Here is a 21,853-nt window from a genome sequence, read left to right as displayed (position 1 = left end):
GCAGCAAAATGTAGGAAATTTTCTACTTCAAGAATACCCGCACAGAGTGAAACTTTCATAGTCATAGTGCACATGTTGATCCAACATTTCTCAAATAGGTGCCACAGTGTTGATTTGTTAATCAGTGTGATTGTTGCATGCTGAGTAAGTAACTTATTTTCTTGGAGTTCATTGTGGATAGGACATCCATGTAGGCATTTTTCAGTTGTTTATTTTATTCAAGTAATAGTGTCAACATTTCCATACAGCTGTATTTGTTTTGATATTCAGTTCATGTGCAATTGATTTCAAGATCGTTGTCTCATCGTCAGGCACCAGATATGGCTAAAAAATCTAGTTAAACTAGCTGGGGAGGGGGGGGGGGATGCAGGCGTGCACCACACATGTGCACATGTAGGGAACATAAAAAGTTTACATGATCAGAAATAGCTGTAATAAATACCCATACTGAGGATACTTTAAACAGTTTTGTGGTTCATTAAGAGATCTCTAATTTTAGAAAACAGAGATTTATTTCCTTGACTTGATTTATATTATGGTACATTTGGCGAGTAGATTACTAATTTCATATTGTAGATAACTTATTGCAGGAATGAACTGTCTTTTATATTCTGTTTAATTCATGTTTTTCTTGTGTAGGCATATGTGGTGTTTGTTCAGACAATGGGCAGTGTGTGGTTGGAGCGAAACTTGCCTACTCTCCTGGCACATATTCTTGATTTGGTTGCAAACCCTAAAGCAGCTTCATCACATGTTGATGCTGTTTACTCTCGCAAGTGTATAAACTTCATTCTGCGTAGTCTGCTGGGAAAAATGCTGGGAGAAAAATCACAGGCATCAGCATGCAAAGATCTTGTCCATATAGTAGTGAAACAAATGAATTCAATGGGTAAGATTAAGCAATATTATTCTACAATATTATTTTCCATATAACGTTAAATACAGTGTTGTCCATAATTTTTATTCGACTACCTTATTTTGTTGCTAACTTCTGTATCATTATTTAAGGCTGTAGAAATAAATAATACTATAATTTCAATTGTGAAAATTGCAAGACTCAGGAAGAATTACTTTTACAAATCCAAACTCTGAGAATGTACATAACACTGTACCCCCAAAAGTGAAGAAGACTTTAGATAGGCAGCATGAAAATGGACCAAGCAGTGCTCCCTGTTCTTATGCTAAGCTCTCCCATTTGAGAGGTCCTCACATTTGCCCAGCATCTTGGTCATTGGACATGTCTCAGTTATGGTTGGCCAGGGATTTGTTCAATACAATCATGTAGCAACTACTGTTTACATTTTGTGGACTCCTTTACAAACCTTATGGAGGGAGTTTCCCCTAGGATATAAGCAGTCTTTCTTAAATTCCATACCATTAGGTTTAGAGACACCACATGCAAGTTGCATGTGAGGATTTGTGTGTTACTGGATTTCAGAGTAAGAGATTGTGTTCAGTTCTGTAAACCTAATCATTTGTATACTGTCATGTACCTAATTTGAGATACAAAATTTATTCCCCTCAAATGCATCTTCATTCGTGTTGAAATTTTTACAATAATTTATTTATTTAAGAATATAAAAATTGTCTAAATATAGGTGCATGAGACATCAGAACTATATGCTGCATTTTACAATACAGCCTCATTTGTTTTACTTTTTCAAATACTTTCTCTGCATTTATTGCACCTTCAAGAGTTTATACATAGGTCTAATACAGCAGTGTGTATATGTGTTAAGATGGAATAACAGGCTTCACAACTGTTTCTGTTAAATAAGCATTTCAGTTGTGGCAGAGAGGTTTGTTGACAGTACATTCCAATTCATAATATTCTTCTGCAACACTTAGACCCACAGCGTGAAAAAAACTAATGATTTTCTAAGTGCTTATGCAACTTCTTCTTTGTCAGAGAGTGAGTTGTGTTACAATACTCCTCTTATGGTGAAGAAAACAGAACCCATCACCCTTGCAACAGACTGTTCTTTTGAGCTTGTAATAGGTGCACTTTCATCTTCAAATATCCACTTCTTGTTTTGTGAGCTAGTTGGAACATCATCATAATAAAATCAGCTTGTACTGTGTGTAACAGTATTATTCTTTTAAAGAGGTAGACACTTTCAATATTTTATTAAAAAGTTGTTTGCACGATAGTCATTTGCTTCCTAGTTAAGGAATGGAGCACCCACAATGAATGAAGTGTCTTGAGTTCATTATAATCTATCAGAAAAGTGTGAATTGTAGGCAAACTGGTACTAGGAGACCTCTGTGTAGTGATATGACTCACACTCCTGTATGTCTGAAGTTTCCTATGCTCTAGGCAGTCAGACTGAAAGCAATGCATCCTTGAAGCTGAAGTTATGTCTCTAAAACTCTTTGAACTATCTTAATATGGTAGAGCAGTGTGCATAGTCTTGCCCAAGCACTAGAGGCATTTTGTCAAAGTGCGAAATTACTCCTAACTGAAAGGCAAAGTTGCATGGGAACTAGTGCTTGTTTCTCTGTGATATTTAATGATGCCAAAAATGATAGCAGAAGTTCATGTTGTAGGCTACAATACAGAAATAAACTGGTCTAAAGATTCAAAGGAGTAAGATGTGATTCTTCTTGTTCTTGTATTACACAACTTGCCCAATATCTTGCATATGTGTACACAATGGCTGGGTAGTCTCATCTTTAACCTGATTTGACAAATGTACAGTCCATAATTTAGATTTGCCCTCAAAATAAAAATTCTTCATTCAAAGGCTGATAAGTTTTTCTAAAGTGCTTCTGTAGGTCCTTCCTTGAATAATTTTAGTTCAAGTCATTGTCAATTTTTGAACTGTAAAATATTTGCTTTCTATATGGTATTGGGATCCCTTTTATTGCTTTCTATATGGTATTGGGATCCCTTTTGTTACCTCCAATAATGAAAAGAACAAGGTCAAAATTTTATTAATTTGCTCATTTTTGTTTAAGGAGAAGACTAACTCTTTTAAGTTTTAATATTTAAATTAATAACAGAAGATTCCTATGCTCAGCCAGGAAAAGGGTGGTGTGAGGGTATTGGGAGGGGGGAGGGAGAGGAGGAGGAGACTGTGTACTACTTTAGTACACTTGAAAAATGAGAGGGATAACTCGTTCCTGAACTGACATGGAAATATGAATGGCAGTATTTGTTTCTGAGAGTTAATAGTTAAGTGCAAGAGTTGAAATTCACATTTCATTTTGGAACTGTGACTTAGGGCCTTCCACACATTTGTATCTTTGTTTTCAATCCATCTATTGGCAGTTATGAGGAAAGTATTTACAACATGTGCTGTTTATGAATGAAATAAACATGTTACAGCCAGAGCTTTGTTATGAAAAGGCTTGAAATCTGTGAGAACATAGAAAAATTGTGATGTGCTGAAAACTATTGGAAAAAAATGTAAACTCTAGGTGTATCGCTTGATCTTTTTGGGATCTTGCTGTACTTAGTCTAACAGAAAAGAAAGAAACTGAAATGCAATAGTCATGCATTTCATCTGAATCACACATGTAAATTACAGCAGTAAGTTGGTGGAACAATTTTGTTAAAACTTGCTTAAGCACATTATATTTTAACAAAGCTTTGAAAGTAGAATTGTTAAGTCACTTATTTTATTGAATTACAATTATTTCATTACATTACAATGTATATTATATATAGTTTGAAAAAATAGAAATGTTATTGATAGTAAATATTCACTCACCAGATTTACAACATTTAAATAAATTATTGTTACTTCTTTTTATTTAATTGCAGATTTTAATCCAGAGAATGCCAAAGATTTTAACCAGGAGACTCTTTTTAGTCAGCATCTACTAGTGTGTGCCTTGCAGGAGATTGGCAGCTTAATTCAAGGCCTAGGAACAACAGCAGTTTCTCTGGTTACAGATCAGTCATTAAGTAAGTATAGCCACTAATCAGTGTTGTAGTACCTGTACTCTAGTCATTGATTGCTTTTTGTGTACTATTTTAATTTTATTGTTTTGAAACTATAATTGTTTCAAAATGTATGTGGTGACCTTGTTAGAAGAAGGAAACATGCTCATTGCCTCCATAAAATTTCTTTTACATTTTGTGGATGAAGAAATACTTTCTGTGGTGATAAACAGAGGAAACATGCCTTCAGATGTTCTATAAAGAACATGCTCTAGGGAGTAGCATGTCTCAGCAAAAGCTATAGGTAAATTTTGCCTACAGATGAGGGCAACAAAGTTGTTGTTGTTGTTGTTGTTGTTGTTGTTGTTGTTGTTAAGATACGAGCATTACATTTCAGAAACATGTGATTAAAGATCTGAACCTTAACACAAAGTAACTCCCTATTAATGAACTGGTAAAGTGAACGTGCTGTTAAGGTCAGTTGTAAATATGTACACACAGTTTATACACATATAAATCAACAAGAGATTGTACTGGGAACAGAAATCTGGACTCTTCTACATGTGTGTGGAAGTGGAAGAACCAACAGGCTTATATGCTGTAGGCAAATGTATGATACTACCAAAATTATGAGTGACCGAGATAAATAATGTGCATGGAGAATTATTGTACTGTAATATTGTGTTGGACACTACCAAGCTGTGAAGCAGTAATTTCCTACATTAATATTGACACGGACTCCAGAGAAAAATATTGTTTGTTGTACTACCACCAAAAACTACATTTACTTCATTTTAAAAACAGTGCAGATGATGTCAATAATTCGGAGCCTAGCATGAGGAAACTGTTCTGATAAGAGCTAAAATTGATTCAGATGGTGATGTTCCTAGAACTACAACTTTTTGTGAAAATTTGACTTCGAAGAGCCTGAAACTTTCATAAAGAAAAAGTGATGTTTGTAATTGGAGTTTTCAACAGTCATGGTACAGCATGGGGTTATGATGATGATGATGATGATGATGATGAAAACAGTGAAAATGTTCTCAAACAGGCAGGCTATTACAGTTAACATCAATTTATGACATCAAACAACTCACATCATTCACTATCAGCAGATGGTGGCGTGGGTACAGTCCTGACCTATCGTCTGTTGGCAATAACATTGCTGGGCAATGTGCAAAGCTTGTATGTGTGCATGTCCCAAACACCCAACGCAACCAATAATATGCCAGTGGCAATGAGACCACAGGTTGTACCATTCCATTGAGGGTCTAATCTTAGAAAGTCCAATCAGGATAAATTCAAATCCACATTGGCTCAGAAGATAACCTAACTAGTCTCCACACCTGAGTCTTATGATCAGTTTGCTGAAATAGTACAGTGCTCATGGATGACTAAAATCAAATTTGCAGAACCTGTTATGTACAGGGATGTACTCTGAGCATAGAGCAACAACTAAAGAAATACCTTCAACTTTTCGAAGAAGACCCATGGAGTGAAGAAACTACTCTAGCTGGCCAACACCTCAACAACTCAATTACGGAAGTCAAACAAGAGAAGTGGATAGAACTCATGGAAGAACTAGACATGCTCAGAAATAGTCAAAAGCATTGAAACTACTGAGGAGATTAAATAATGATCTGACTAAGAGATCTGTTTCTGTCTGTGTCTCTGCTGATCAAATAGTTAATATCCTGCTTCAGAATGGTAAACCACCAATGCATTCATAAATCTTTAACTAAAATATGCAACTGACCGATCTTTCTCAACCATATACTCAAGAACAACTAGAGAGGACAATATCAGATGCTGAAGTTGGTAAAGGTGCTGTCTTCAACAATTGTTTCAGTAATTATTGGATCCAAAAGTTGTGGAGGAGCTCTTGCGCAGCTGCCATTCTGAAGCAAGTTACGGATCAGTTTCGCATCTATGTCAAACAAGATCTTTGAACGAATGATCCATAATAGACTCTTAGAAGCAGCTGAGCCCCTCTTAATCCCACAGCAAGCTGGATATAGACTGGGTAAAGATTGTACAGCACAGATATTAAATCTACCGCAGATATTAAAGACACCTTTGAGACAAGAAGGGTCACTGGGGTAGCATTTATTGCTCTAACAGCAGTTTATGAAACAATCAACCATCAGATACTTCTGCACAAAATGTGTGGAATAACTAAAGATTACCATATTTCATGAATAATTTAAGATCTGCTTCAAAACAGAAGGTTTTTCATAGAATTTCAAGGTCAGTGCAGTCGATGGAGTGGCCAAAAGAAAGGGTTACCACAGGTCAGTGTCTTGGATCCTTTGTTATTTAATATTTATACGACAATCAACCCCTGCCTAATAACACGTGAAGATTTTTCATTTATTCTGATGATCTCACACTACTGGATGACACCATTGGAAAATCTAGCTACTGGTTTCATTGAAGGACAGCTTGTGTGGAAAACTCTGAACAGGCTCAGAACTGCAGCCACAAGGTCAAAAGACATTTTGCAGCTATGGGGTATAAACTTTACTTTCAAATATGTTGTTCTTGAATAACTCAAAAACTGTGGCCTCTAGCAAAAACTTAACCCAGTACAAAATTTAACTACATTAAATTTCCTACAAAAAGATCTATTCATTTATTCTGTAAAATTTTTGTGTGTAGCGAGCAAGAGAAAATCTTGTATGTGGTTTTTGAAGACATTGTGGGCTGCATAAAACCCAATGGTAGTGGCATCTGAATCATCCTGTATATTCACCCAGAAATCTTACTTCTACTGATTTCTGGTTTCAGTCAGTTTGCTGTGGCTAGTATTATGTAATCTCCACTGCTTTGTAGGAGTACTTAAAAATCAAGTACTTTTTTTGCAGATGCTTTGGTGGTTGTGTGTGCACCCAGTCATGCAGCAACCAGGACAGCAGCCTCATATGTGTAGTGCATCCCTGATGCATTTAGGGGAACTTTAGAGTTCTCAACCCCATGGCCAGGAACTCTTAGCTTGTCACAAAACATTCAAACTCTCTGGTTCTGTCCTTTAACTTGACTTAGAACCAGGTGTCCAAGATCAGTTTTGGGGAGAGTGCTGGGAATTGTGAGCTTTGTTGAAACTCCATGAGCAAGGCTGGCCTTCTTAGCATTCTTGGCCAGTTGTTGGCATGATCCAACTGTGACTTTGAAGCCCAGACAACAGGCATCCTTTGTCCCAACTTGCACCACAATCTGCAGCTGGTTACCAGCTAATCCCTCAGTGGCTGCTGGAACAGTCTGTTAAAGATGCCAGGTGGGGCATCCCACCCCTTGCCGCTATTTCCCTAACTGGTCCATTATTTGCCATACATTTGAACTGCCAGTGATTAACAAACATCTACCATTTACATTTTCTAGTCTCCCACCCCCACCCCATCCCCTACCCTCCCAACATGGGACATATAGCAGTCTTCCCAAAACAACTGAAGTGTGACTTGCAGACTCCGTTTCAGTGGGAAACTGAGCACCTGAAACTTGTTGGTTTGGGGGATAGGTGTAACACCCTGGTCTGTGGGTACCTTCTACAAGGCTCCTAGACCTACCACTGTTATGCCACTCCCAGTAATATTGACGAGGTTCTGTACTTCCTGGAGATGAGACAGTTCACACAGATGACGATAATACTTGAGGTACCTCTGGTATGTCTGGCACAAGTCTGTTGGTAGCCCTCCCAACAAACCTTTTTGCATCAGCTTTCAATCTCTTGACAGCAGTCACAGTGATTTCCAGTGCCAGAAATTGAATCTGCTTGGCAACTGAATATCGATTATATGGTACATTGACTAGCCTGTGTCTGGTTTAGAGACACTTGTTCTACTTATCTTAGTGAATTCTGAACTGGGAGTAAAACACTGAAACAGTTGAAGTATAAGCATACATCTGACTGTTAACTTTCTTCATTACCTGATTTACCTGCATAAGAGTCTCTGACCTCAAAGAAACATGTGCCAAATCATTCACTATGCAAATGTATATTGTGGTACAAAAGATAAAAACTGTGAAGCCTATGAAAAATAATTAGTAAATAAATAACATTCCATCAGTTTGTGGATCACCTGTAACAAAGACTGTAAGATGGGTGTATCTGACAAATAATGCACATGGAAAATTACTGACACTTACATTCATTGGTCTTTTGAAATAGAAATATTTAATATTTATGTCATTAAAGGTCCATAAATTTCCTTGTAGATTTTAGAGTATTACCTTAAAGTCCAAATATCCAACCAAATGAAATGCCGTGCTCAGGTAATTCATCAAGAACAATGAGACATAACAATGTGATGATTTGCTTAAATGAAAGTTGGAGGAATTAATGTGTAATTTCTTTACGTGTCCTAGTAACTTTTTGATACAGGTTTGCAGATAATGGTTTGCAGAAAGACAACAGCCCACTATATGCATGAGACACTTAGCATGCTGGGGCATGGCTGTCATATCATGTGGCTGTAATGCTGCAAGAGATAGTTTCACCCTCCTCAATAAACTCTACACTTTCCGCTGCCTGGTTGAGGGAGGTGCACAAAGTTACTCAGCCTGGAAAAGCTGTGAAAAACTATGACTGCATTGCGTGTGTTCCTAGACTGCATTACATTTACTTCTAAGTAACGGAAAGCACATTGTACTTTTCTGGATTAGGTTCTCAAATACTTGAAATAGTTGCTTTAAAGAATGAATTGTGTGCATTCTAAGAACAGGCAGATTACAAAACTGCTTCAAAGTCCATACTCTTATTGCAACTAAAAATCTCTGGTGCATTATTCAAGAATTTCTACTTAAAGTTCAGCTGTATTTCCACATGTGACATTCACATTAACAGTCACTATATCAAACCCACAATCTTCTGTTGCTAAATCTTGATTCTGTCTGTTTATAAACAGTTAAAATTTCACTTGATGATGTTCAGTGTGTTGCTATGCCCCCACACAGTTTCTTGCTTAGTGACTTCTGCATAACAAACCATGGGAAGTTACAATATATAGTAATAAAGTCCTGTTTCACTTCATCAAAATAACTTATCAGAACCATCATCCTAATCAGATATCATTGTATATGTCCACATCAGACTAACTTCAGTCTCTTTATTCTGAACAAAACACAAATTGTTGCAACATTTTAACAAAATAATCACTCACTGCTTACACAGCCTGACCTAAGGGTGAGACCGATTAACTAAGCAAGTTGGTTCCATAATATCTTACCACTACCAAAGGGTGACTGGATTATGACTCCCATCATTTTCTCCAGTGCGGTTACATCTCCTAGCTCCAGAACGTGGGAGTGCACTTGTCTCTAATCAGCTTATTCTAGTGATGGTCAGTGAGAGTTGTACACATTATCATCTAACAAAGAAAATCTTCAAATTGACCAATGATAACTTTTAAATATAGTATGTGTTAACTGCCAAAATATTATTTCCTTAGGAAATGAACTTCAGACAACCATGTCTCTACTTGTAATATGGACTGATGTAAACATATTACTTTTCAAATATAATTACCTACTGTTTTCACGTTTTTCTTTTCATTCAGGATATGTGACCCACTCCATAACTGCACAACATTATTTCACACACTCACATGTTATTAATTGCCTACAATTTAAAATTCGTTTTTTGTGCACACTTCCAACACACTCCACATACATTTTAACAACATGCAAATTGTAATTTGTTTTTGAGTACTGTAAATTTTGTATTTTAAGGAAATTTGTATACCCCCAAAACAATGAAAGATACTGAATTGATGTTTATGTGGTTAACTCGTGTTTCTGTGCAATAACATAGTACAAAGTTTTATTACTATTGGTTCATGGAAATGGATAATGATGGAATCACAGTCTGGCATACCATTTAGCTTCTCCCTATGTGCTCAAGTGCTGTAGCATGCCAGATGACACATGATATAATGTGGGAAACAGCCACGTGGGCTCCCCCCAAACAGCATCTGCTGCATAGGCACATGGCTGCCTTTAAAACTGAATTACATACTGCTATACCACAATTTCTACTTCCATTGAGCAGCAGATTTGCACATAAACAATGTACTGATCACAAAAATCCAGTTATTTCCCATGCATACTACGTCAAAGGGCATACACATACATGAAATCAGGTGCATACAACTCTTCTCTTCTCTCTCTCTCTCTCTCTCTCTCTCTCTCTCTCTCTCTCTCTCTCACACACACACACACACACACACACACACACACACACACACACACACACACACCTCTCTTTCTTTCTGTCTGCCCATCTCCCCCTCCCTCTCTTTCTTTCTCTCCCACCCCCTCCCCCTCCTATCCCCACCCCAACATCCAACTTTCTGTTTCAGGTGTGAAGCAATATTAAAAATAAGTTTAACTACATTTTCTTCTACCTTATGTTCTTTAATGATAAGTTAAGATATTGTGCATATAAATTCTTATAACTGAATAACTGCCTAAGAGTCAAAATACTCACTGCACTCTTTTATTTTCAGATCTGATTGATGCAACCTTGGCTGTGCTTGTCCATCCATGTCAAGCTGCTAGACTAGCTGCAGCGTGGTGCTTGCGGTGTATGTGTGTAGCTGTGCCCAGTCAAACCACCCCACTTATTGATAAGTAAGCATTATTAAATTTTTTCTCAATTTCCTACAGTAAAACTTTGAGTATGTTGGTATATACCAGGGTTGGAACTTTGATAGTGGCAACTATTTATTTACAGATCGCACAAAATCGATACGTGTTTCAAAGTTTTCCTGACTTTCAAAGTAGTCATCAGCATTGTGTGTAACCCATTGCCAGCAATGTGGAAGTCATAGGGTACTCTTAGCAGTGCCAGTTGTGCTGACAGTCCGATCTGCGTGGTCTATTGCCCGATGAATTTGTAGCAGTTCTAAAGCGAATGCCGTGAAGTGTTTCCTTGAGTTTAGAAATTGAGTTGAACTCTCGAGGACTTAAGTCAGGGGAGTGCAGTAGGATGTATAGCATTTAGCAGCCCAATCAGTCAAACAAATCAGTAACAGCTTGCACTGTACGTACTTGAGCATTGTACTGCAAAATGATGGTCAGGTCCTGCAGAAAGTGTCATCACTTCTGTCTCTATGCTGTTCATTTTTGGAACACAACCTACGACCAGCTTAGAGACAGAAGTGATGACACTTTCTGCAGGACCTGACCATCATTTTGCAGTACAATGCTCAAGCATGTACAGTGCAAGTTGTTACTGATTTGTTTGACTGATGGGGCTGCTAAGTGCTATAAAACCTACTGCACTCACCTGGCGTAAGTCCTCGAGAGTTCAACTCGATTTCTAAACTCAAGGAAACACTTCACGGCATTAGCTCCAGAACTGCTACAAATTCGTCGGGCAATAGACCATGCAGATCGGACTGTCAACACAACTGGCACTGATAAGAGTACCCTACGACTTCCACATTGCTGGCAATGGGTTACACACAATGCTGATGACTACTTGGAAAGTCAGGAAAACTTTGAAACGCGTATCTATTTTGTACGAGCTGTAAATAAATAGTTGCCACAATTAAAGTTCCAACACTCATACTTTCCAGCAGTTTGTTAAAACACTGATCTAGTGCAACATCATTTGAAATATTCATTTCCAATCAAACTGAATTTTGTTTTGTTTAGGTTTCTACACTATCAAATGTTTCCTGTTGTTTATTGAACATTTTTATTTGTTGTGATGTAATAATTTGGTTGTGACTTGGAGCATAAAGCCAATGGAGGAAGAAATTGACAAGAGGAATTTTTTAATATTATTTCAAAGTTTTAGTGAGAACTGCATATTGTTAGGTTACACTTGATATCATCAAATATCAAGCTGTAGTGGAAAAAATTCTGAACATATATTACTGGCACTGTTGTTAATTTGGGCTCATTTGAAATACAACCAATTTTTAAAATATGTTTGGTGCTTGCATTGTTACAGGTGTTTGGAAGGAATAGAGAATATGAAGACGTCTCCTGAGGGTATAGCAGGCTATAGTGGTGCATTAGCAGCTGTTCTAGGTAGCGTGAGATTGTCACCACTTGGAGTCCCTCACACAAAAGGAAAGGTAAAGTGCAGAAGTTGCTAAAGCATTGAAGTTACAGTTCATTTATGGAACTTATTAGAAATGAAACAGACTTAGCCATAACATTTATTGAATATTTGTTTCTGGAAATCACAAGTAACACATGATAGCATTTTAGTTTTTATTTTGTGTGTCATATGTATTTGATATGAACATTTTGTTTGTACTGATCGATATTAAAATGTAAGTTTCCAAAACAGTATAACCCAGTGGTTGTCAAACTGTCGAGCCCGTGGTTCACAACTGTATGTTAAAATAATGCACACGTAACAACTAAGAGCTGAATCCCCAAAAAAGTTAACTGATGTTAATATCGTGTTAAGAGTGTAGTTTTCCAGCTCAGTAACAAACAAAAATAAAACTTGTATCAATTATGATTATGGAACACTGGAAGTATGATGAACAAGGTTTCCAGAAATTAATACAACCATTTTTATTGTCCGTAATGGAAAATAAAAATTGAAGAATGAAACAAAGGTCATCTGTTTGCAGTAATTTCTGGAAATCTTTAAACATAAATACTTTGAGAAATAGTAATAGTTTAAAATGTGCTTGATTTTAATTGATGTTGATGGGTTTGACCATGAACATTGGTCGTGTACCTCAGGGGTAGAGGGGTAAGAAGCATGGCCACTGTGGGGTTAGAGGATGTAAGAGGGGGAATATTTTATTGTTTGCCTTCCAATACTGACAATAGACAGGTGTGCTCAACTTGTATTGATCAGCTGCTACGGTATAAATTTTGCCATGAAAGTAACATTGATTGCTGAATGTGCATTTCAGAGATGTCATCTTCAAATGCTACAGATATGTGCCACAAGGAATATGAAATTTAATTAAGGCCGTTGTAGAAAAACACAATGAATAGAAGAAAATTTATACTGAAAGCATTTGGTAAACGTTTCTAATTGTGTCTCATATTGAATATATGGCATCATATGTTGATACCACCCAACCAGTGTCAAAGTTGGCAACAGAGCTGCAAGTTTTCATCAGATGCTGACAGCGGTTGTGAGGGATCCAGCAGACTTAATGAAGCTCGCCTGCTGTGCCACACCCCCAGCAGCTCTGTGCCACAAGTGCTCTCTGCCACGGCAACTGGTGGCAACCAGATGCCCCATGCTTGCTCGGAGCCTCTTCGCTATGTGATGCTGTACGGATGCTGTCTATTCGCGGCTCCGACACCATCATTCGTGCTTAGTTCAAAGAGCCTCATCCCTGTTGACAGTGAGAGCAGGACTCTGTTTCTTGTTGCATATTTTGTAATGCATCTCCATACACTTGGTGAAATACAAGTTAAGTTCTGTTTACTATGTTAGCTTATTCACTAATCATTTCTGCTCCTGTTGGGCGCACCACTCTGTAGCCCACCTCTCCATACCACTGTGTATGAAGTCGTACACAACAGAATAATAGATTTAAATATAAGTACAATCCCTGTTATTAATCAATCACCCACTTGTGCAGACAACACAACAACATTTTGTCAGGCAACTACAGTGCTAGTACTTTGGGGTGCTGAGGATGGCAGAAATCTGAAACAGAGAACTTAAAAAATGAAGTATTTCGAATGGTGTTGACTTTTAACAGTCATCATGTGGGGGCTGGAGCCAGCTTATTGCACCCTTCCTATAGTTAGTCTGTTGGGGCACTGTAACATACTAATTCATGAAGGTTACCATTTAATAATAAAACCAGTACATATGCGGCCCAAGGTGCCGCCCCACAATGTCAGTTTAGGCCCTGAGCAAATAAAGTTTGACGACCGCAAACTCATTCACTTATGCTGTATGTAGTTGATGGGATTTTTGTCTCAGGAATAAGTGACTTCATTGTTTGATTGCAGGTAATTTTTAATACAGCTGAAGAATTGCTGCGCAGTGCAAGTCAAAACAGCCGGCTTTCATTGAACCGGACGCAAGCTGGGTGGTTGCTAATTGGTGCTATAATGACACTAGGTAAATACTCAATGACACAGTCTTATTTTATTTATATGAAAACGAGATAGTTGCATGACATGGTGTTGCAGGAGTTCCTGTCGTTAGGGGATTGTTGCCACGTATGCTGTTACTTTGGAGAAACTCTTTCCCTCGCTCAAACAAGGAACTGGATTCTGAGAAGGCAAGGGGAGATGCTTTCACATGGCAAGTAAGTATTGCTTTGATATTTCTTACAGGTGACAGGATACACAAAATGAATTTCATTGTAATCTCTCAAATATAGTATTGAAGAAGTGTTTAATTAAATTCTGTTAGTGGGTAGAGTGTAATTACTTACACCATTCGTTTAACTTCTGATGTGTTGTGCGTCCTTTGTTTCAAACAGCTTGCTGAACCTAAGAAAGGAAATTTTTTCCCCTTCCCTTCTGAACTTCATGAGTACCTTAATGTTGCCACTGTTTGGGATGCTATGTACAACATTCCATGCTATCTGAAAAGAACTTCATCACATTTGCATGCTACAGGAAATCTGCAGTGAGAGGAGGAGATTGTCATCTCCCAAATGTTGCATGAAGTATTTTGAATAGTACAGGAAACTGTTGAATGTTAGCTTGGAGGTCAGCTAGTCAATTTATGGCATGAAGTGTAGTGGATCAAAATGTCTTCCACAGTAACACATCAGTGGACACAGTCAGTGGCAAACACTCCTGAGAAATTTCTTTTTGAAATTTGCTTTTGGCCGAAACTCGCCAAAGCAACTTCCTCAGTATTAACTGTTCGTATAAATTTGATATTCTTGTCCTTTTGCTTGTGACATCAACTGTTTCACATACCTGTATTTACCATTTATCCAATGCAATATTGGCTACATCCTTAAGATTTTCATCAGTGGGGTGCAGTTTTAGGGTATCTACCATGTAGATAATCTTCAAGGGAAGAATGACCACGTGTAATTCAGCCATCCATTTCTTGATCATTTAAAATAAGTCAGTAGACCACTTATAAACTTTCATAAGCTTTGGATGAAGTTTACTCCATTATAAACCATCAAAAACAATGACTGAGTCCATGGCATTACAAATCATCCATTTTAATTTAAAACAGTCCTAACATGACTATTGATACTATTCTACAGATAAAGGTAACACTCATTTTACAGCATGTATCAACATAACTGAAATAAAATTTCATTGGCATTGCTGCCATATCTGCACCTGGTAAAGAACTTTCATCTTACCTTTGTATGTATAGTGAAGGGATAATGGCTTTTCTGCAATGGGAGTGGAAAGTGTTTTTGCTTTTGGGAATGATGGTGTTTTTATAACGGAAAAGTTAGACAATTGGGAATGCTACTTAAGTCACATGGGAGTTGTGTATGAGGGTGTGCTGAAAAGTAATGCCTGTCCATTTTTATTCTGTTCTCAATATCGGTTGAGGCGTTGCAAGTCATGCATATTACTTGGTCGACTTCCCTCTTTGCTGACGCAAGTTGCAACCCTATGCTGCTAGAGGGCTCCGAATTTTAGTGTGTAACATGGCAGTGTGTAGCAAAACTATATCAGTGCATGAGAGACCCTCAGAAAAATGGACGCATGAATTTGAAGAGTTCTTCCTTCAACATGACAATGCCTGACCACACACGAGCACTGTGACATCTGCAACAATCTGACACCTTGGGTTCACTGTCATTGATCATCGTACATACAGTCTGGACTTGGCCCCATTCCATTTTCATCTGTTTTCAAAACTTTAAGAATGCCTTCGAGGATTTCACGTTGATAGTGATGAAGTGGTGCAAGCAGAGGTGAGGTTGTAGCTCTGTCAACAAGTCAAACATTCTACAGTAATGGTATCAGTAAACTGATCTCTCATTGGGAGAAATGTTGTTTGTCGCTAGGGTGACTATGCTGAGAAATAAATATGTAGCACGAAAGGTAAAAAGAAAGTGTGTTAATAAAGTGTAGTTTATTTAAAAGGCTAGAAGAGTTTTCTCATAAAATTCAGAGGCATCACTTTTTAAGTGCGCTGTCATATTTAGAGTGAATAGTAGTAACACAACATAATTTCCTGAAGGCACTCTACAGTTTGATGGTGTTATGGAATTAGAAAAATCTTGTTATTAATAGGGTATTCATGCTCTTTTGTTAATTCATTTAGGTGACACTTGAAGGCCGCGCTGGTGCACTTTCAGCAATGCACAGTTTTCTGCAGAACTGTTCTGAGTTAGTCAATGATGATATCATCAGGCGTTTGCTAACACCTGTTGAATCAGCTCTTGTCATGCTGACAAAGTAAGTACCATTATTATTTTAGTTTAATTATGGTAGCAAAAGTGGTCCAAGACATTAATTTCCGTGCCTTCATTCCATGCAGTTTGACACAGATTTTGAGAAGCTATTCTCAGCACCTTAAAGCTCCTGCAGCCATGGTTCGACTACGATTGTATGAGACACTTTCTATGCTGCCTCCTCATACCTTTGAAGGTAAGAAAACCAACTCCTTACTACAAAAATAAATCTCTTGAGAATTTTTTAGAACATCCTGATCACTTTTAAAAACTTGTGCTTCATATTTTGTTTTCTTACTGCCCTGTTTATAATGTATTTTTTTATGTATGTGACTGTATTCTTTTACTTAATTCCTTTTAACAATTATTAGCTGTTGAAACTGCTGCTTGTGTGTTGTCACATTGTATTTGTTTGCTTCCATGGGGCACAGCAGGGGTGAACATTGTTCGTTACCTTGCACATCTGGAATTATTAATAACTATTTACTTTATTTTTTATTGGGCTTCATAGGAGCAAGGTACAATTGCAAATGAATCAAGAACAGTGATTTATAAACAGCAAATTCAATAGCATTTAATCGTTTAAAGGACAAACTTAAATCAGTATTAGTGCTACCATCTGAAATGGAATGTCATTTTCTGTGCAGTTGTATTGCCATGCTGTTTATGTTGTTGGACTAACAGATCAGATAAACTGGAAAAATATGCTATTTCTTTAAGTGAAGATAATTGTGTATAGAACCAGAAGGATTGTTTATGTAAACTGCCTTACCACACAAACGCACTGAAGGGCCTAGACATTATGACAACTGTAAGCTGTGAGATTGAATGCCACCTTCTGGTATTGCAGGCATGTGACATGGTAAGGAAATGCAAGTGGAGCTGAGGTAAATGAGGAATCATTCTAGTGATGATTTGGGCTGCAAATGGGGAAATCCACCAACAATAATTTGGACAAAGGGTGGATTCTTGTGGCCCATCACCTGGGAATAAGCAACATGGAAGTGCTGCTGTTATGAGAATCTATGTAAAATGGTTGTTGATGTTCACACTTCCACACAGAATGTGGAAGTCGGAGGCTTGCCCACTCTGTAAAGCAGGATAGGTAGTGATCTGTGGCAGATATGATGGCAGAGAAGTGTACTTGTGCAGTTCCAAGTGCTCAGAAGCACACAGTTCAACGCATGTTATTGAACTTGAGACTTCACAGCAGATGACCTATACATGTTCCCCTGTCGACCCAACAACATCATCAGTTATGATTGCAGTGGGCACAGGACCATTGGGATTGGACTGTGTATCAATGAAAATATGTTGCCTGGTTGGATGAATTAAGTTTCTTGCTACACCAGGCCAGTCATTGTGTCCAGGTATGCCATCATCTGGTGAATGGTTGCTCAGTATGTGCACAGTGCTATAGATGCAGTTCATTGGGGGATAGTAGTGTCCTATGGGGCACATTCACCTGGGCTTCTATGGGACCTTCAGCAGTAATTTAAGGCCCATGACAACCGTGGACTGTGTGAACATTACTATGTACCAACTGCATCCCTTCGTACTTGATGTCTTCCCCTATGGTGATGGCATCTTCCAGCAGGTTAACTGTCTGTGCTGCAAGGCCATGATCATGCTATGGTGGTTTGAGGAGCATGATAGTGAACTCACATTAAAGTCTTAGCCACTGGATTCTTCTGATCTGAATCTGATGGAACACATCTGGAACACTATCGGGCACCAGCTCTGCACCCACCAACCACTGGCCAGTGATTTATGGGATTTGCATGAACTGTACGGAAACATCTGGTGCTACATACCTCCTGAAACCTACCAAGGACTTGTCAAATCCCTGCCAGACAGAATCGCTGCTGTATTGCACCCCGAAGGTGGACTGACACACTATTAAGGATCTAGCCATAAGGTTTCGATTAACCTCTGTGAGTTGGTATGTCAAGAAATTTCATCACTGGATGATGTTTTATGTTTATTGTGTTTTTTTTCTGTTTCTGTATTTTATCACACTATGTGAGATATTTTATCACCGTGTTGGTCTCCTGGATGTCTTTTTGTGTTTGTAAATTATAATTTTCTCGTGGTTTACAGAGATCATAGGTAGATTCTATGCTGTGTCAGATGCAGTGTATGGTGAATGCTTAGACAGTTACTGACGTGTAATCAGACTTATGAATTTTAATATAGTAAAGCGGATAGTATCAGAAAATACAACTGAATGAAAATGCTTGGCTAAAAGTGAGTGATGTGTGAAAGTGAAATATTAAAGAATTAAGAAAACGTGATACAGGAATCAGAATTTACCTTTTATTTTGATTTCAGTCCAAAGACTAGTTTGATACAGCTTTCCTTGCTACTCCATTGTATTCAAATCTCTTCATCTCTACATAATTACTGTAACCAATGTCCTTCTAAACTTGCTTTCTGGAATCAAGCCTTGATTCTCCCTCTACTGTTTATACACCCCCTCTCCTACACATGTTTCTTCTGTTGATGCCTCAGAATGTGTCATATTAACTGATCCTTTCTTTTAATCAAATTGTGCCATAAATTTATTTTCTCCTCTTTCAATTCGGTACCTCTTCATTGATTATTGAATCTACACATCAGATAATCATTCTTCTGTAGCACTATATATCAAAAGCGTCTCTCTTTTCTAGTCTGAAGCCTTTATCCTCTGGATTTCACCTATGTAGAAGACAGCACTATAGGAAAATACCTTCAGGAATGACTTCCTAACACTGAAATATTTATTCAATGTTAACCAATTTGTTTTGCTCAAACATTTTTCTTGCTACCATCAGTTTACATTTTATGTCATCCCTGTTTCAGTAAACATCAGTTATATTACAGCCCAAGTAGCAAAACATATGTACAAACCGTTGGCCTAAAAAATTACCAGTTCATGACACTGACGTGGGTGTGCCAGCTGTAAAAATTGTTAGTTCACCTAAACAGGTCATTCCAAAGGATCTAAATATGCTAAACCTCATGTTAGTAAATTGCCGAAGTGTCTGTAGCAAGGTCCCCGAGTTACTCTCCTCATGTTAGTAAATTGCCAAAGTGTCTGTAGCGAGGTCCCTGAGTTACTCTCCGAAAAAAACAATAGCAATGCCAATATTGTATTAGGTATTGAAAGCTGGTTGAAACCAGACATAAATAGCAGTGAAATTTTGAACTCAGATTGGACCATGTTTAGGAAGGATAGGACTGATGCTATGGGAGCTGGTGTGTTCATTGCAGTTAAAAGCTGTTTAAACGCAGTTGAGATTGATACTGGGTCGGACTGTGAAATAGTCTAGATAAAGCCGTCAATTGACCATTGTATTAGGATGTTTTTATAGACCAACAGCATCTGCAACAAACATCACAGAACGTTTTAGGGAAAGTCTTGAGTATACAAGAAATAAATATCCAAATTATCTGTTAGTTATAGGTGGAGACGTTAATCTGGCATCCATTGACTGGGAAAATTACACATTTATCACAGGGGGCAGAAGCAAAGACTCGTGTGAATTTACTATAGGAGCGCTCTCAACATACAACCTTGAGCAATTGGTTAGAAAACCAACTCGAGATGGGTACATGTTAGATATCTTGGCCGGCCGGAGTGGCCGAGCAGTTCTAGGTGCTACTGTGTGGAACCGCGCGACCGCTACGGTCGCAGGTTCGAATCCTGCCTCGGGCATGGATGTGTGTGATGTCCTTAGGTTAGTTAGGTTTAAGTAGTTCTAAGGTCTAGGGGACTGATGTCTACAGCAGTTAAGTCCCATAGTGCTCAGAGCCATTTGAACCATTTTTTTTAGATATCTTGGCGACAGACAGACCTGTTCTTTTTGAGGAAGTTAATCTAGAAGAAGGTATTTGCAACCATAACGTCGTTATGGTTTCTATGTTAGTGGAAATTGCAAAAAAACCAAAGAAACAGTGTAGAGTTTTCTTGTTTGGGAAAGCAAATAAAAGTGTCTTTAATGAATATCTTCATAGTCAACTACAAGCATTCACTGCAGGACACAAAGATATTGAGCATCTTTGGTCGGAATTTAAAGTTATTGTCCACCAAGTGCTAGAGAAGTATGTGCCTAGTAAAAATATAGGGGAGGGAAAGGATCCACCTTGGTACAAAAACATATTAGGAAGTTGCTGAGGAACCAGAGAATTTAGCACTGTCATTTTAAACGTAGTCACTGCCCCGTTGACCAACAGAAATTATGCGAAATGAAAGCAGCTGTCAAAAGGCCAATGAGTGATACTTTTAACCAATTTGGAAGCAGTATTTTATCTGCAGATTCTAAAAATAACCCCAAAAAATTTTGGTTGTATGTAAAATCTATGAACGCAACAAATAATTCAATACCTTCTCTTGCTGACAGTACAGGTAATGTAACGGATAATGATAAACAGAAGGCCAAAATTCTAAACCTAGCTTTCAAAAACTTGTTTACTGTAGAAGACTGCAGCACCATTCCCCCTTTCAATTATCGAACAGATGCAAGGATGGCTGACATAGTGTTAAGTGTATCTGGGATTGTAAAACAGTTAAGATCGTTAGACGCCAGGAAGGCATCTGGCCCTGATGGTATCCCCATAAGGTTATATGTTGACTATGCTACACATATAGCACCATTCTTATCCATCATCTATCAGAGATCATTGTAACAGTGGAAAGTTCCACGGGACTGGAAGAAAGCCCAGGTCACAGCAATCTATAAAAAGAATAGAAAATCGGATGCACATAATTACCGGCCAATTTCACGGACATCAATTTGTTGTAGAATCATGGAACATATTGTTTTCAGACATAATGACCTTTCTAGACTCTGAGAAGCTCATCTGCAGAAACCAGCACAGTTTTAGGAAACAGCAGTCATGCGAGACACAGCTGGCCCTCTTTGTGCATGATATACAACAGGCTGTAGATACCAGCTCCCAGGTTGATGCCATATTTCTCGACTTTCGAAAGGCGTTTGACTCAGTTTCGCACTGTCACTTACTCCAAAAAGTGTGCGCTTATGGTCTGTCCAATGACAGATGCGGTTGGATAGTAAGTTTTCTAACAGACAGAGAGCAGTATGTCGTCCTGAATGGGGTGACTTCAACAGAAACAAGCGTAACTTCAGGTGTGCCCCAGGCAGCGTAATGGGTTCACTGCTTTTTACAATTTACATAAACGATGTGGTTGATGGTATTGACAGTGGCATTAGACTGTTTGCTGATGATGCTGTAGTCTACAGGAAAGTAGTATCACACAAAAGTTGTGAACAAATCAATGAGTATTTGCAGAAAATAAATGCTTAGTCTAATGACTGGCAGTTATCTCTCAATATTAGTAAGTGTAACCTACTGCGTATAACAAGACAAAAATTCCTATTAATGTACGAGTGCAAAATAAATGCCCAGTCTTTGGAAGTGGTAACATCCGTCAAGTATCTGGGTGTGACTATTCGAAATGATCTCAAATGGAATGATCGGATTACACAAGTAATGGGCAAGGTGAACTCTAGATTGCGGTTTTTCGGTAGAATCCTGAACGGATGCAGTCCTCCAACAAAGGAAATTGCTTACAATATGTTAGTTTGTCCAGTATTAGAGTATTGTTTGTCTGTATGGGGCCCTTACCAGTTGGGTCTGA

At 38.1% G+C, this 21,853-nt stretch overlaps 1 protein-coding gene across 1 annotated transcript in view; it reads left to right on the top strand.

The window, feature by feature from the left end:
- LOC126470640 (HEAT repeat-containing protein 5B) overlaps nt 1-21,853 on the top strand; it is a 504,894-nt gene that overhangs the window by 362,281 nt on the left and 120,760 nt on the right. Inside the window, exons 9-16 of the mRNA XM_050098620.1 lie at nt 640-889; nt 3,767-3,910; nt 10,387-10,510; nt 11,841-11,967; nt 13,832-13,943; nt 14,015-14,133; nt 16,083-16,216; nt 16,299-16,408. Coding sequence (XP_049954577.1) covers nt 640-889; nt 3,767-3,910; nt 10,387-10,510; nt 11,841-11,967; nt 13,832-13,943; nt 14,015-14,133; nt 16,083-16,216; nt 16,299-16,408 — 1,120 coding nt within the window. The remainder of the gene's footprint in view (nt 1-639; nt 890-3,766; nt 3,911-10,386; nt 10,511-11,840; nt 11,968-13,831; nt 13,944-14,014; nt 14,134-16,082; nt 16,217-16,298; nt 16,409-21,853) is intronic.

The sequence above is a fragment of the Schistocerca serialis genome, chromosome 3 (assembly GCF_023864345.2).
Source record: "Schistocerca serialis cubense isolate TAMUIC-IGC-003099 chromosome 3, iqSchSeri2.2, whole genome shotgun sequence".
In the NCBI taxonomy this organism is placed as follows: Eukaryota; Metazoa; Arthropoda; class Insecta; order Orthoptera; family Acrididae; genus Schistocerca; species Schistocerca serialis.
This window is presented reverse-complemented; position numbering and strand designations above follow the sequence as displayed.